A 17973-nucleotide genomic window follows, 5' to 3' on the forward strand; every position below is an offset into this window, starting at 1 on the left:
AGTCATCATCAAAACATGATTTTAATCCAGATCTTTGCAAGGAAAAGTCTATAAGTGGTGGATGCCTATTCTTCCCTACATGAAAACCTAAGACCTGGTTGCAAATCAAGCATATCTTTTAGAAATAAATCTTACCAATAATGAAGCCGAGAAGAATTGGAAGGCATGGGCCTGTGAGGACATGATCAATCCACAAAGAGAGTAAGCCCAAGCTTTGCAGAAAGATTCAAAATTCTCACGAGACAATGCCTTTGTGGCTAAAAGCATGGTTTGGCGGTACAATATGCATTGTCAAGGACACTACTTTTTTTTGGTAGAAAATTAGCCTTTTTTGGGGAAGACTTTTTTATCCATTTTATTGGGAAATTTGTTTTTATATTTTTTTTGGGGAATTCTTTTATGTAAAAAAAACGTTTGGTTTGTAACAGCATAGTTCTATGTAATGATTATAGACGAGTTATGCTCTCTCTCTCTCTCTCTCTCTCTCTCTCTTCCTCTGTGTTCACGACATAGCCGATTCTGTAGTTGTAGCTCTTTACCTCTGTATACTACCCACACTCTTTCCAGCACGGATTTCACAAATTGACCAGAGAATACAATTGGTTTTCCTAGCATGGAGAATATGCAGGGCTGCGTAAACTTGGATAATCCTCAAGGCATGGAATTCACAACTACTTCTCCTGGCAAGGTGAATGAGCAAGGCTATCCAAACACAGATTGGACTACTGTGCAAGGCTGCCTAAACAGGGATTGGACTATGGAGAGGAATGCAAGTGTTCACAGCATGGACACCACTTCTATGCGTGAGCATTGGGCTATTAAGAAACGAGAATAGAGAAGGAAAGAAAAAGAAAGCAACAGGTTTCAAGATCCATCTTTAATGGATGAAGCCAAATCAAGAAATCAGATTTGTTCAGCTATGGCAAAGTTTTGGCACACGTGGACACTAAGGCTTACAAGAAGTATCCAGACAAAGTTATTCCAACAACTCTTGCTTCATCCTACTTTTAAGGATCTGCAAACATCAACAACTAATGTTGAAAGCATCTTCTATCTAACATCCATAACACCCTCAGCCAGCTCAAGGTGCCCCGCTCAACACATGAGCTCTTCTTGAAGAGATCTTCTATGATGATGGTAATGATGGCACGGCGCAAATGAACCATACAAGGATAGCACGTATTTTGGGTGTTCATTGGAGAAACATTGCTGCATCCAGTTATCGTCTTGAGATTAAAGATGATGAGGAATTTTGGCCATTGAGTGCATGTCAAAGACAATTGCCTCAAGGTAACATTGTCACAGGTGAAGTAAGAGATCTAGTTTATATCTTTTGAAGCTCATAGACTCGAGTTTTGCCCAACAAAAAGGACATATGTTGGAAGAGGATTGGAAGAAAAAGTGTTTTCAAACATCCAATGCATCTTCTCAATGACTCTTAGGTAAATTCAAACTGTTGCTAATGTCTTTTGTGTCTCTCTATTTTCTTAGGTGTAATGTACTCTACTTATAGTACTTGAAGATATTCCATTTGTTTTACCTCATACAGTACCTCTAGTAACTTGCTGAAGGTATATCATTTGGTACATGTAGCAACCTAAGGTATAATAGTAGCTATATTAATATGAACGTACTTGATTGTTATACCTTATAATGCCCTATGCTTCCACACTAGGTACTCAATAGCACTTTTCATGTGATTGGAGTACCCTATAATAATGTTCATAGGTCCTTCATCTACCCTATACTACCTTATAAGGTACACCATAGTACATTCCATCTGATTGGAGTACACTATAGAACCTTGTGATGTAGGCCAAAGTACATTTATCTACCATATAATAGCATGTTATATAGAGCACCCTAAAATGTACTAAAGAGTACCCTCTAATTCCATGTTATGTACTACATAATATCCCCATCCACCCTATAGCATTACTCAAGGTACTCTATAGTACATTTCCTAGTACAAAAAAAAAATATCTTTCATTGATAAAGTCTTACAGTATCAAAGTTGGTATTGTACACCACCAAATTGGTACTATATGGCATCCACCCTGTTCCACCATTTAAGGTACTCTATAAGACTTCCAAACTAGTTTCAAACTTGGTACTGAACAATATCAAATTGGTACTCTACTGCACCAATGTTAAGTATGGAGCCTGATTTACCCTTGTAATTTTCTGTGGTAAAAGCGCACATTTGTAAGGCCCCCCAGATTAAAGAAGAGCTTGTATGGTTTAAAGCAAGCATCAAGACAATGGTACTTGAAGTTTGATCGATGGATGTTGGATCATGCATTCACAAGATGCAACTCGGATCACTGCGTCTACACGAAGAATTTGGGAGATGGAAAATTCATCATCCTAATGTTGTATGTTGATGACATGTTGATTGTAAGTGCTAACATGCAGGACATCAAAGACCTAAAAGAGGAGCTGTCTAAATCTTTTTCAATGAAAGATTTAGGTGCTGCAAAGAGGATACTTGGTATGAAAATATCAAGGGACAGGACAAAGAAGACAATAAAGCTATCTCATGAAGATTACATCAAGAAGGTACTAGAAAGGTTTGCAATGCAAAATGAAAAACCAGATTCTACACCTGTGGCTGGTCATTTTAAACTAACGAAGGATATGTGTCCAAAGACACAAGAGGAGATATCCTATATGTCTAAAGTTCCATATGCTGCAGCGGTAGGTTCTCTAATGTATGCTATGGTCTGGACAAGGCCAGACATTGCACATGCAGTGGGAGTTGTGAGTAGGTTCATGGACAACCCAGGTAAAGAGCATTGGCAAGCTTTGAAGTGGATACTTAGGTATCTAAAAGGGACAACAACAAATGCTTTGTATTTTGGAGGAACTGATATTTTTCTAGAAGGGTATGCTGATGCAGATATGGCAGGTGACAAAGACACTCGAAGGGGCACTACTAGCTATGTGTTCACAGTTGGAAGCATAGCAGTAAGCTGGGCTTCAAAGCTGCAGAAAGTGGTTTCACTTTCTACCACGGAAGCAGAGTATGTAGCAATGACGGAGGCAAGCAAATAAATTCTGTGGCTTCATAGATTCTTAGAAGAGCTTGGATTCAAACAAGACAATTGTGTCTTGTATAGTGATAGCCAAAGCGCTATCCATCTTGCGAAGAACTCAGCCTTTCATTCAAGGACAAAGCACATTGAGGTGAGATATCACTTCATACACACTCTTTTGGAAGAGGGACAGCTAAAGCTAGGAAAGGTGCATACAAGTGAAAATCCTGCAGACATGTTTACAAAGGTGGTCAACAAGGAGAAGTTGAGCTTTTGCTCATCTTCAATCGGCATTTAAGGATAAGAAGCTAGAATGGAAAGCAGTCACACATGTTTGGTTTGGAGATCAGTCTCCAAGTGGGAGATTGTTAAGTATGGATCCTGATTTACCCTTGTAATTTTCTGTGGTAAAAGCGCACATTTGTAAGGCCCCCATTATGAGGAGAGGCCATCGTGCATGAAGGAAAATCAGTCACCGGAAACCAAAATTTTCACGGACAAGAATCAGGGGAAAATTTAGGGGCCTCGGGGGCCTCTGCCCCCAAGAATTTTTTTCCTCGCCGGAATATTATGGTCGGACGGCGATCGGAATGTGGTTGGAAAACAACCGGTCGGTTGGCCGGTGGTCGGTAGTCAATGGCCGGTGGCCGGTGGTCGGAAGTCAATGTCCGGTGGTCGAATTCAATGGCCGGTGGCCGAATTCAAAAGTGGACTTGTCTTCTCAAGGGCGGCCACACATGGGCGGATTGGAGGGTCTGATTTGGACTTATCTACACAAGGGCGGCTACACATGGCTGCCTCTCATGAGAGAGGGCAGCCATTTTGGCCTATAAAAGGAGGCCATTTCTACACACATTTCATAGTGTGAAGTTGATGCAACAAGGTGAGTGTGAGGTGGTGAGAGTGAAGCAAGGCGGGAGCTCCATTAAGGGTATAATCCCTTTGTAAACTACTTCTTGTTTTGAAGTCCTAAAGCCATTGAGTGGCTGCTTTCCCGTGGACATAGCCCACATTGGGTGAACCACGTATATCGTGTGTACTCTTTCTCTCTCTCTCTCTCTCTACTCTATAATCTCTTGTGTGTGAAATCTATCTCTCTCCATTAAGTAATCTACTCAAATATCTATTTAGCTACGTCTTATTTCCTAACAACCAAATGGTAAAGTACCAAATAGCTAATATTTTACTATACCAAATCTGGTATTGTGCAAACTCCAAATGCTACTATACTCTACCAAAAGTACGAAAATTGGTACTATATAGGACCAAATGGTACTGTTCTGTACCAAATGGTGTAGTGTACCAAATGGTATTGTACAAAATGGCTAATATTTTACAACCCCACATTTGCTATTGTACTGTACCAAATGGTACTGTACAAAATGGCTAATATTTTACAACCCCACCTTTGCTATTGTACTGTACCAAATGGTACTATACAAAATGGCTAATATTTTACTCTCATAAGTTGTTTTGTTTTAATGTCATAGGTTGAGTTGTACCAAAGATTCAAGAGGGCTCATCCAAAAGTGGAAAATTCCCTTAAATGTTTTGAGGCTTTAAAGCCTTACTTTGTCCGAAAATTGAAGGAGTGATGCACGTTCTGCTGTGTATATCATGTCCGAATGATATATTTTAAAGAGGCATTTAATCAGATGCGACAAAACAAGTTTGGGCATCATGGAAAGGATCATGCCTGCACATGTTCTATTTGTTGCAATGATGATTCAGGTAAGTGTACTGAAAATCAATCAATGTGTCATAGCATCACTGATATGTGGGAATCACTTTTATGTCCAAAGGCTCATGATGCATGATACTATGCAAAAAAATGGTTTTTTGGGGATTTCTCTAGATGTGGCATAAACAAGTTGACAATGTGTCCTGATGAGATTTCAATGGATAGTAGGGAGGTCACCGTGAAGATCTTCACAGATGTTTCAACTGGGCAAGTTGATGCAGGTGGGTCTAAGAAGAAAAGAAAGGACTTGGTAGTGCAACAATAAGAAGCTCTACTTTTATTGACCTATTCTCATCTCATCTTAAGAGCTTCATCAAGCATAACTACATTTTTTGGTGGTAGGCACAACAACTTAAAGAGTGCTCACTCAAGTTTCCATCAAATGTTGTTGTTTCGTTCATCCACTTTGCCGAGAATTATCGATTGAAAATACAAAATGAGATACAGTCCTTGCACTGGTGGTCTAATTAGGTTGCGATCCTTGTTCACATTACTTATGTGAGAAAGTCAGGAGGTGGTGTTGAAAAGACACTCCATTTTTACATATCTGATGATATGTTGCATGATGACACTCTATTTTTACAACATTGTTTTCTTCTTCATGACAAGTGGTTGAAATAGAAAGGCCATTCTTTACGATGTCATTGGGTGTGGTAAGATGATGCAGCGTCTTAGTTTAAAGCATAAAGACCTTTCTACTTTGTGGCTAGGCATTATCAGTTGACAAGTCTGCAAATGATGCATAACTTTTCAACATCAAGACATGGAAAAGGTGAGCACGATGGAGTAGGGGCAGTCATAAAGAGAACCCTCACTCATGAGGAGTTGAAACCAGATGGCTGGCCTATGAATTCTATAGCCGATGTAGTCAACTATCTAAATGAAACATTTCAGCATAGATCCAGTACACAAAGAGTTTTTCGGCTAGTTTCCAAGGATGATGTGCGACACAATGTCCAATGGGATTGTCAGCGTATTACAAGCCCACGATCATTTCATTGCATTGATGGATATTCACACGATAATAGATGCGCTCTACAATATCGGACACTCTCATGTTTTTGTGATTCATGTATTTATGGGCAATGGAGAAGATGCAACAACATACAACATATAGAAGAATGGAAATATGTGATAGTCCAGCCATTACTGGAATCAGACGATCCTTGCAGTGATGAGACGATGATGCCAAAGAAAATAATTGTCCTAATTTCAATTTGCCAATGCATAATGTCTCTAACCTCCCCATGTATGAAGGGAACCCTAACTATTTGTGTGAATTGTTGTCAATTGGTGACAACTTTGTAGTCAAGGCAGCAGTGAAAGGACACGATTTCTATCTGATCAAATGCACCAAAAAGATGTACCAGACAATGAAGGCACAAAAGAATGCATGGCACAAAAAAATTGTTAGAGGGGGAAGGCTTGTACTATGGCCAAGTTGAAGGCAGTTTTGATACATACAGCCTTCTAGATCATACACGTCTAGTTATGATCTACTCACACCTTGTAAGAGCAATACGGTTTCCCATGGAGCCTATCCCTGGATGCCAAAATAGATTCAGGCTATCTACTTAAATTTATAAAAACATACACAATAGCATGCCATATGATGATGAGAGTAATTAAGATGCACTAATCATTTAACAAACAATACCAAACACAGAGGTACAATGTACTAATAGATTTCTATTACGATCTCTGACAGTACTTGGGTTAATTACCAAAAAGTCAAGCATGTACTTCATTTGATAGCCTAATGTCTTTTTGTTTCTCTCTTGAGTTTCCTCTCTTTCTCTTCTTGTGTTATGATAGCAGGTACCAAAGAATAACTTGGGTTAATCACCCTATCCCAATAACTTAGAATAATTACCAAAAAACCAACCCTGTCCTTTTCATTGCCTAATGTATAGTTTCAAACATGGCACTGAATAGTACCAAAACCGGTACTCTACACTCCCAAATAGTTATTGAACCAAATGTTGCAGTACGAAAGATGAATAGTACTGATGGCCGGCTTTCAAAAGCTTTGGCCCTGGGCACTAACCCCAAAGAGGGGGAGCATTAAAAAAAAAAGAGTTTTCTATTGCAGGTTGCCGCCATAACCCCCTCCCTTTTCCTTGTGCTCACAGAGGAGCCACCACCCTTGGCACCACCCTCTCTCTCTCTCCCTCCCTCTTGCTTAGCACCACCCTCTCTTTCTCTCTCTCTCTCTCTCTCTCTCTCTCCTCCATTATCAGAGAAAACAACTCTCTCTCTCTCACACACTATCTCACTATCTCTCTCTCCTCCATCTCTCTCTCTCTCTCTCTCTCTCTCTCTCTCTCTCTCTCTCTCTCTCTCTCTCTCTCTCTCTCTCTCTCTCTCATCCATTATCCAAGGTAAAAATAGTCTCTCTCTCTCTCTCCCTCTCTTAACACACACACCTCTCACCATCTCTCTCTCTTGCTCTCTCTCTCTCTCCCTCTCTTAACACACACACCTCTCACCATCTCTCTCTTGCTCTCTCTCTCTCTCTCTCTCTCTCTCTCTCTCACTATCTCACTCTCTCTCTCTCTCTCCTCCATCTCTCTCTCTCTCTCTCTCTCTCTCTCTCTCTCTCTCTCTCTCTCTCTCTCTCTCTCTCTCTCTCTCTCTCTCTCTCTCTCTCTCTCAAGCTCTCTATCTGCATGTCGAAACCCTAAGGAAGCTTCAGGCACACACCTCTCACCATCTCTCTCTCTCTCTCTCACTATCTCACTATCTCTCTCTCTCTGCTCCATCTCTCTCTCTCTCTCTCTCTCTCTCTCTCTCTCTCTCTCTCTCTCTCTCTCTCTCTCTCTCTCTCTCTCTCTCTCTCTCTCTCTCTCTCTCAAGCTCTCTATCTGCATGTCAAAACCCTAAGGAAGCTTCAGGCGCGTCTCCCGCTGGGCGAGGGCGGCCCTGTGGGGGGGCATCACTACACTTGCGCCGCCCAAGAAGCAAGCCTAAAAGCTTGCTGTCGCTCCTACCAACCTACCAAAGGCCCAAGCTCCTTGAAGCTCTCGCTGTTTTTGCTCCTGCCGACATCGAACCAACCTCTTGTCACTCCTGCCGCACCTGCCGACACACACCTGCTACCGACCCGACTACACAGAGCCCCCTGCCGTCGACCCACTACACAGAGAGCCATTCTCTTAATTGTAATTAAACCTAAGCCCTACTTTAAACTAAAATAAGCCCTGTTTTCTTGTGCGAGTGCCTACCATGGACACTCGGGCCTCATCTCGAGGGAAGCCCATGTTTGCCGGCATCGCGGAAACACCCCCAAAGGTGGACAGCATGGCATGACTACAAAATGAAGTTGACAGACTTTGCATGGAAAACAAAGCTGTGAAGGAAAGGCTTGCATCCATCGAGTCTTAACTCACCACAATGGAGAACTCCAACAAGGGAGAGATGGAAGAGAAGGAAATCAAGCCCAATACAGAGGTAGACATCACCCTCATAGAGAAGGTCAAGACTCAAGTGCAGGATGCCATCTTCCGCAAAGCTGAAGATTGTGTGGCGTCCATGCTACATGAACGACAACGACAAGATGCTCTTGCTCTCAATGTTCGCATCGGCGGGCTTCCGAGTGATTGGCAAGGAAAGGAGGACCCCAAGTTCCATGAGTCCTTCGATCGCATCCGAAGAACAACCCCCATGATACAATGGGATCCAGCAAGAATCACCACTCTTGCTCACGAGCATCACACCAACCATGAATTTCTTACCTTCAAGACCAAAGCAGATCGAGTCAAGATCCTTGAGCAATCAAAGCTTCTCAAGGACACAAAAATTTGGTTTGCTGAAGATCTTACACCCACCCAACTCAAATAGAAGAAGGCCGAACTCCAAAAGATGCGAGAAGCACACATAGCAGGGAAATGGGCAGTGTATCGAGGAGGTAAAGCCATCATCGAGGAGTTCCTAACTCCCAAATCTGCTCCCTCCTCCTCACCTAGCTCATCTTAGGTTTTGTTTTGCTCATCCCACCCTTCTTTTTTTCTTTTTCCACCCTTCGATGGACCCTCAGTCCTTAACTGATATGTATCAGACGGAATCCTTTGTACTGTTTTGCTTCTGGTCCCATAGGTCATATATGACCTTGATGGATGATAATTCAATCTATCTATCTGTGTGTGTTTGTGTGTGTCGGCAAGGAGGAATTCAGCCCTCCCTCTCTCTCTCTCTCTCTTTCCATATGTAAAATGTGAGCTTTGTCCTAAGGTGTGAGTCAAGGAGAGAAGAGTAGATTTATCCCACATACTGTGGAGCAAGGTTGTAGAGCTACTTAAAGCTCATTTCTTGAATGAATAAACAACAAATTCATTTTGCACTACATGCTTGTCTATGGTGAGCTTGTGCTAAGCTAAGTCAATACTCAAGATTGTGTTTATGAGTCCAAGCTTATTCTATCTTGGAACCTAATTCACTTGAGTGATAACCTTGCTTACACACACTCACACACTTGCACCATGTTTCTCTTTCATCCACCATAGCTAGCACGATCCAATTCCTAACATTTGGTATCAGAACCATGGTGTGCTAGCTAGGATTTTCATTATGCATTAGTGTGTGTTAATCATTAGCATCTCCATTAGCTTCGATTAGCACTTCTTAATCATCTTTTTTTTTGAGTCCTTAATCTATCATCACCTCTCTCCTTCTACCTCTAATAATCATCACTTAGTAATCACTAGACTAATTAGTTGTGAGCAAGCTCATGGGTTTGATTCCTTTGAACCACTACTCTCACTAGTTAAACTTGGTGGTCGATTAAGCGATCTTTAGATTCAACCTCTTCAATTTGTGTACATTAAGTTTCATTTCCCCCCAATTTGCACTTGCAATTAATTTCTTTAGCTTCACCATTAAGCTTCATCACCCTGGTCATCTCGAAGCACTCCTCAAAACCTATCTATAGAGTCCCTAAGTGCCCCATTCTGACAAGGGAAACCCGTTCAATTTTTTTTCTAAAAAAGGTGTGTGTGTGGAAAGCCTGCTGAGTTTTGGTCAAGAATCAAATTTTCGGAGGCATTTCACAAGGAAGCACTTTGGTTTGTTGGCTAGCCCAAAATAGCTTGTCCAATATTGGCTTGTGGGGTCCGAGGTTCAAACTGAGCATACACAACTTGGGTAAGTCGGGCGGACGCCAATTGGGATTGCAAAAGTGCTTTTGGAGCCTGGTGGGATAGGGACCGTTTCTACCAAGCAGCGCTTCCTCGTGCTCGCGGATGCCAAATACCTCTTCAAAACGAGTTTTTAGAACTTTCGGCTCCGGAAGCAGATGATCCCGCCCGCCTGCATGAGAAACTAACCCAATGCCCCCGCCTTTCTCTTTTCTACCCGGCTTACCCGACCCTGTAAGAGGTCCATCCCACGGCATTGCCCATCTTGCCCAAGCCACTGCTTGGGACCCCTTCCCACGCTGCTGAAGCTTGACCAAGCCACTGCTTGGGGCCCCTTCCCGCGCTGCCTCAAGGGTTTCAGGCTTGCCTTGCCCATTGGCATTAACATCCGATCCCGCGGCATTGCTCTTCCCACGGCCTCTTAACAGGCCCCGCTTCCCACGACCCTGTTGCATCAAGGTAAACCCCCTAAGAGGAGCCTATTCTTGTAAGCTTGCTACCATCAAGCCTCAAAGTTTTGCAAAGCTTCTACACCGGCATTCAAAGGCGGCTTCTTCGAGCATACAAAGATTTCAAAAGGGGATCACTCCTCGCCGGCTTGGCTAAAGATCAAAGCAAAGCAAAAGAAGCATTATTTCTCTGTGAAGAGGGGCTTCATTGACAGTGAAGAGGAGCTTCACATTGAAGGGAAAATCCAAAGTACACATTAATCTTGCAACCAAGCACAACAATTTCTTGCAATGTATGTAATTATATTTGTCTACATGGATGACATTATGTGATTTTATAATGCGATAGACATTGGCATTGGAGAGTATCCAAATTGCTAAAATCTCTCCATGTGTGACAACTTTGTGACAAATTGTATGATAAATTCCACATGCTTGGGCTCTCGGAGTATAACCAAGATGGAAGAGAGCATTAATTTTTGCATAAACCTTTTCATATGATATTTTAGCATATTGTTGCATGTCATTATGACACATGGAATAAAGCCTGATTGTACCACAAAAAGGGGGACAGAAATACTCGTTCGAGGGGAGGATACGAAGTCAGACCATGAAGCAGTTGAAAGCAACAGTAGAAGCAACGAAGGCAAGAGACCTGACAGAGGATCAGCTCACATAGTAGAAGACAAAAAGGACGAAGACGAGAGCAGTGTTGTCTTTTATGAAGACCCATTTTGAAGATGCAGACTCTCTACTTGTAGGGGAGGACTTTTTCCTGTGTGGATACCAGCTTATCATCCTGTGTGGACATCACCATCCTTTGTGGATTTTTCTTGTGTGGATTTTACCATCCTGTGTGGATATCACCATCCTTTGTGAACTTTATTTTCCTGTGTGGATACCACCATCCTATGTGGATTTTGTTAGCCTGTGTGGATCATGCATCTTCAGTATCTTGTCTTAGTCCAAACCTCAAGGGGAGGATTGTAAAGTGTGAGCTTTGTCCTAAGGTGTGAGTCAAGGAGAGAAGAGTAGATTTATCCCACATACTGTGGAGCAAGGTTGTAGAGCTACTTAAAGCTCATTTCTTGAATGAATAAACAACAACTTCATTTTGCACTACATGCTTGTCTATGGTGAGCTTGTGCTAAGCTAAGTCAATACTCAAGATTGTGTTTATGAGTCCAAGCTAATTCTATCTTGGAACCTAATTCACTTGAGTGATAACCTTGCTTACACACACTCACACACTTGCACCATGTTTCTCTTTCATCCACCATAGCTAGCACGATCCAATTCCTAACACCATACACATACACACACACATTCACAAACACATACATGTACACACACACACACACACACACTCACCCTCAAAACTCTCTCTCTCTCTCTCTCTCTCTCTCTCTCTCTCTCTCTCTCTCTCTCTCTCTCTCTCTCTCTCTCTCTCTCTCGCTCTGTGTCGGCAAGGAGGAAATTCAGCCCTCTCTCTCTCTTTCCACACACACACACACACACGCGCGCGCGCGCGCACACACACACACACACACACACACACACACACACTCACAAGCACATACATGTACACACACACACATACACTACACGCATACGCACACACACACAATCACATACGCACCAACAATGCACACACACGACACATACAAGAAGGAAGAAGCAAAAGAAAATGGACATCGACGCATCAACAAACAAAGAAGGACTAAAAAAAAAAACACGTGATAGTGACAAAAAATCAAAGAATGACGCCAAAGGGATGCCCTAGCCGGCACCAAGATTGACAAGCGCGCTATAGCAACACACCAGTAAAACCTGTGATTCACCGGCATCCCATCCATGATGCACTTCCTCAATAAACATCTGTAGGCTAATTCACTGTCTGTTTCCCAAGAAGCCAAAATTTGTTTAAAAAAGTGTATATTCCACCTCTCTCTAGTTGATGGTCAAAGGCCCACCTAGGAGAATATCATTTTCTTATTTCTCCCAAAACAAAGCACCAATCAACCATCCAAGACCCGCCTGCTTGCTTTGTCTCTCCATCTTAGGGCAGTAAACCGAATTAGTTTATACTAAACTAATGCAATCTGCACCTATAAAAGAACACCGAGAGGTCAATATCAGGGGGGTCAACACTTGAAAGAGAAGGCATGCACACACACTGACAATAAGGGCCACTATGCATAAGAGTAGGATATTCGCACACATGAAATTTCCCTAGAGAACACACAATAGTCTTTGTGTGTGTAACTGTGCAGTCTCCATTTTGTCGAAACGAAGGGTTTTTTAAATAACATCTTGAATCAAGTTTGCCCTCACATTCCGAAGGGTTTTCATGTCCTCTGTCCACATCTCCATCTCTCTCTCTCTCTCTCTGTGTGTGTGTGTGTGTGTGTGTGTGTGTGTGTGTGTGTGTGGTGTGCTGCGTTAGGGTTATTTGAATCACTGTTGTTCGCATCCTAGCCGCTCAAATTTAGGTGGTGCCCCCTGTTCACTCCCCATGATGAGTTTTATGTAAACGGGCCTGGGTGTAGAGACGACTCGGGTCCGTTTTTTTGCACTTGCACTTGTCATTTGGTGCCCTCCACTGAGGAGGGCCTCTCGGAATCCTTCAATTTACAACACTGAAAACAATGCACGTCATCAACCATGGATGAGTGGGCAGCAAGAATTCTCCAATTGGAGAACGGAGGAGAAAGAAATTGAAGAAGCACTAAGAGCCTTCATCGAAGTGCTGCTGTCAAAATACACCATCATCAACATCCAAGAAGTAAGTTCTCCATCTTGCATCTCTCATTCTAATCATGAATCAAGAGCCACTAGAGGGAGGGCAACAGGCTGCTCTCATTGCCATCACCCACCACACTCTATGAATGAGTGCCATCAATGCAAGTAAAGGAGAAGAGGAAATCCTCTACATCAATGTCCACCACGAAGAAATCATCCATATTAAGGAAGGAAAGAGGTTAGTAAAGCCTCTCTTCCCCAAAGAATCTGAAAATAAAAGTGTAGCCTTGGCTCCTAAGTGGCCCAAAGGGGCTGCTCGTGCCAAGAGAAAAGGAGGGCTAGGCCAGTCCTAAATCACATGACCCCCAAGGAAGAAGAAACATTTGACCACGTGAGTGCTTCGAGTTCGGCTCTGGAAAGCAGAATCATGCACAGGTCGCTAGAAAGAAATTCATCCAAGGTAAATGGTGGAAGATCGTCTATCGATTTGCGGCACGCATGTGAGTACTTCCACTTCACTTTTTCATTTATCTATGCTCGAGTTTCTCTCATTGATAGTTTTCCTGGACTTGTCCTAGTTTGGCACCTGGTTGAGGGCACAATAGGAGAGGTGGTCCAAGTAAACCATGTTCACATATACTTAGAGTTTCCCTTGTTTATCTACACTCATCCTCGATTATCCTAGGTGCTAGCTTACAAGGCTTGGCCCTTGTTTTGATGGGGGGGGAGTAGCACACAATAATAGAAAAGGCACTCAATCGTTACCTATGTCCGAGCTTTTTCGGTTGTTCAAGTTTACTTTTTACCTTTTTTTATTCTTTTATGTTTGTGTTTTCCCCCTCTAGACATACATATAAGCCAAACAAAAATGCTGAAAACTAAACTCATATAGATGTAACGGCTGATCCCCTTTTACGATTTTTGTGTCTCACTTCCCTCCCGTCGATGCCACTCCTTGGGGTCTTTAAGACCCTGTGCCACTTAGTACTTGGGTACCGATATGGTTCAAAGTATACCTAGAATTGCCCTTGTTTATTTACACTCATCTTTCATTGTCCCAACTAGGTACTAGTTTTTCAATCCTACAAAAATTTGAGTGGTTTGGTCCAGAGTTTCATCCTTAAGCTTGAGATCTTAGGGGCAAAGATTACGCATGATTGACCCCATTCTTAATTTAAGTTTGGTCTTAATGTGCTGACCCCATTCTTTTGTGCTTGGTCTTGATGCACAGACGAGTGAAGACCACCTTGGCTAAATGTGATGATGGATGCCATTGAGGAAGAAAATGGAGACAATGATATGCAAGACAAGAAGATGATTGAAACCAATGAAGAAGAGCACAATGAGGATATGTTTTGGGAAGATGACCTTGGTGATGATGAGATCCCAAATGAGCTAGAAGAGGACAATCTCCAAGAAGAGAAAAAGGAAGATGACCTTGGTGATGATGAAATCCCAAATGAGCTAGAAGAGGTCAATCTCCAAGAAGAGAAAAAGGAAGATGGAGGGGTCTTGGAGGGAGAAGGGTCCAAAGTGAAGGAAGATGAGACTGCCACTAGTAGTAGGTCTACTAACTCTAGCTCCTCCATCGCCCTTGAAGATATGCCACTATACGAGATGCCACCCTTTGATGATGCAAAGGAGCTTCCAATTATTGAGCCTAAGGGTGACCAATGTGATGAAGCCAACAATCAGCACATTGTAGACACCTTTGATAGATTGACTTCCATGACATTGGACATCGATGTTTCCCAAAATGAGGTAAAGCTGATTATGGTTGTGTTTTTTACTAGTTCTCTAGGTTGTCACTAATTATGGATGTGTCTTTTTGCTAGATCTTGAGGTTGTCACTCTGACTACGGCTGTGCTTTTATTTGCTAGGCTGATTATGGTTTTGCTTTTTTGTTGGGCTAATAGTTCCAGGAACTTTGTGTAGGGACTGATAATGGAGCATCGGCAAAAGTTGCCAATTCAGTCATCTACAAAGACAAGTGTGGCTACTGATGCCTCATCACAGAGCCATGAGACCCATGTATCTCTTAAATTCACCATCAAGAATGGCCGAGTATCAGTTTCTCAGGAGGGGGCGGTAGACTAGTCACCACACAAAAAAATATTGCAATAGCAAGATGATTTCATATACCAGCTTTGCATTTGAAAGAGTGTCAATAAGTATTCACATTATTCTAAGTCGTTAAGTATTCACATTATTCTAAGTCTTGCATGTTGGTGTTTTAGGCTTGCTTCTAATGCATCACATTCAATTCCTCGAGATTCAAACTGTCAACAAATGTAGATTTTCCCCCCTAGTCAACGCTATATTTCATGGAGAGGCTTTCAATCAAGTAGGGATATGCATCAAATGATAGCTCCCTTTGGAAATTTACCAATCCTAGCTGATCCCATTGTTGTGTAGGCATGGGTTGTGAACATTTTTTCCATAGGCCTCCATTGGGGGTCTTTCACAAAAATATGACTATGGTGTGGCACGAGATTGAAGAGACGATCTAAGATGGCAAAAAAAACCTGTGCAAGTGTAGAGCATGCACCATCTTCCCCACCTTTGCAAAGTTTTGTTGCAATCAAAACTCGACTCCTCGGTCCCATGCCACACCATAGCATTATTTTTTTTGCACGCTACCAAAGAGATGGTGCTAGATGATTTTTTTTTTTTGGCAAGAGTTGGAAATGCACCATGCCCCCCACCTCTATAAAGTTTAAGTTTGACTTCTTGGTCTTGTGTTGCACCATAGCCATATGTTTTCCATAGACCTCCTTTGAAGGTCTATGGCAAAAATATGGCTATGGTGCATCATGAGGCTAAAGAGACAGTGTCTCAGATGGAAAATAAAATTTGCAAGGGCGGGGATTGTGCCAATCCCCCACCCCTACAAATTTTTGTTGCAATCATATTTTGACTTGTCGGTCCAATGCTGCTTCATGGCCAAATATTTTCCATAGATCTCCATTTGGATCTATGGAAAAAATATGGCTATAGTGCACCATGTGACCAAAGAGACAATGCCAAATAGAATTTCTTGTTGGGAGGGGTAGAAAATGCACCATCCCCCTATTTTTGTAATGTTTTGTTGCAATCAGAGTCCAAATCCTCAATTTTGTGCCGGAGGCATCAAATGATCGCAATGAAAATTTGCATAGGCAAGGAAAGTATCAAACCCCTGCTTTGCAAATTTTTGTTGAAATCAAAGTCTGGCTCCTTAGTCCTATGCTACACCGTAGCATTATGTTCACCATAGATCTCAATATGGCTATGGTAAGACATAAGACCATTGAAATGTTTTACATGGTAATGAAGATTTTTTGGGTGAGGAATCCACCAACCCCCTACTTTTGCAAAGTTTTGTGGCAATCACAGTTTGAATTCTCCGTCCCATGCCACACATAGCCATAGTTTTCCATAGAACTGCAATGGGAGTCTATGGAAAAATATGGCTATGGTGTGACATGAGATCGGTGGTGTCAAATGGAAACCAAAATTTGCAAGGGTGTGGAATGCACCATACTCCCAACCCATGCAAGGTCTCACTAAAATCAAAGTCAAAATCCTCTTCTAGTGCTGCACCATAATATTATTTTTTCCACGGACCTCAATATGGAACAAATATTGCAATGGTGCAGCATAGTACCAAAGAGACAATGGAAGATACGCAAAGGGCCATCACCAATAGAGCAACACCCCCCCCCTCTTCCCCTTCAAAGTTTCACTGCAATTGGAGTTTGAACCCTCGGTCTTTGTGCCACACATAGCCGCATTACTTTTTCCATAGTCCTAAATATGGTAGAAATATTGCAATGGTGCAAAGAGATGATGACAACTGGTAATGAAACTTTGTAGGGGTAGGTAATGTGACATCCCCCCCTACTAGTTTCATTGTAATTGGAGTTTGAGCCCTCGGTCTCGTGTCACATCATAACAACATTACTTTTTCCATAGACCTCAATATGGTAGTGGAATGAGCTGGTCATTTTTGATAGGCTATTCTAGGTTGAGTTGGTAGAGCTAGTTTAAGTTAAACTAGCAACTAGATCAAGCAAGAAAACTTCAAACAATAGAGACAAAGATTGAACTAGAGAAAAAAGGCAAGACTGATATTGGAATTGGAATTGTATTATATATTTAGATGAGTACAACTCATAATGAGTACAACAGTATGAGACAAAGGATTCTTTGAGAGTAATTGACAAAAGCGTACAAAAGCACGACCAGCTCCAGGAGTGACATTGTACAAAAGACTCTGTGATAATCGTCTTGTCAAATGAGTACAACTGATAATGAGTACAATAGTATGAATTAAAGGTTGCTCTGAGCTTAATGACAAAAGAGTACAAGAGCACAACTAGCTCCAAGAGTGATACTATACAATAGACTCAGTGATAATCATCCTGTCAAATGAGTAATGGGCCCTATTTATAGGTGTCAGACTGGGCCTGTGACTGACTGCTCTTGTGAAGTTACCATAGTGATTGGGTTAGTATTTACAAGTTTTTGTTGCTAATTTGAATTTTTGACTAGGGTCTCCTCCCATTGTCTACATTTCCTTCCCCCCTTTCTTTGAATTTTGCAATATTTCCAAAAGTTTAGATGTGATGCTAAATTTTTTAGGTGTGTTGCTACTGAAAATGGGCTTGAATCCACACACTTTCCTTCTAGCTCGCTCCTCTGCAATAGAGCACAAACTGTTCTGGGTGCACCTTACTTCTTGCTAGCTGAGGTTAGGCCTCTTAGCTCTCTATGCTTGTGCACTAGCTGACATGATGCCATCATTTCCTTTTATTGGGAGCCTTTTTCTTTGTAGGTTTCTAGATGACGTGAGGTGAAGCCTAAATTTCCAACGATTGGCCCGCGCCCAAAG

At 42.1% G+C, this 17973-nt stretch overlaps 1 protein-coding gene across 1 annotated transcript; it reads left to right on the forward strand.

Moving 5' to 3' along the window:
• The first annotated feature begins 8169 nt into the window (after window positions 1-8169).
• On the forward strand, window positions 8170-15103 carry LOC147423841 (uncharacterized). The gene is made up of 3 exons (XM_086501517.1): window positions 8170-8399; window positions 14341-14860; window positions 15017-15103. The coding sequence occupies exons 1-3, from the start codon at window positions 8170-8172 to the stop codon at window positions 15101-15103; spliced, it is 837 nt and encodes a 278-aa protein (XP_086357643.1).
• Window positions 15104-17973: the final 2870 nt, after the last annotated feature.

The sequence above is a fragment of the Adiantum capillus-veneris genome, chromosome 26, assembly GCF_014529385.1.
Source record: "Adiantum capillus-veneris isolate H3 chromosome 26, ASM1452938v2, whole genome shotgun sequence".
In the NCBI taxonomy this organism is placed as follows: domain Eukaryota; kingdom Viridiplantae; phylum Streptophyta; class Polypodiopsida; order Polypodiales; family Pteridaceae; genus Adiantum; species Adiantum capillus-veneris.

Bases quoted from the DNA above. Each gene is read 5' to 3' on its own strand.
- LOC147423841 (XM_086501517.1), top strand. From the start codon at position 8,170: ATGGAGAACTCCAACAAGGGAGAGATGGAAGAGAAGGAAATCAAGCCC. The intron at 8,400-14,340 runs GTTCCATGAGTC...AGACGAGTGAAG, and splicing joins CAAGGAAAGGAGGACCCCAA to ACCACCTTGGCTAAATGTGA. The intron at 14,861-15,016 runs GTAAAGCTGATT...TTGGGCTAATAG, and splicing joins TCGATGTTTCCCAAAATGAG to TTCCAGGAACTTTGTGTAGG.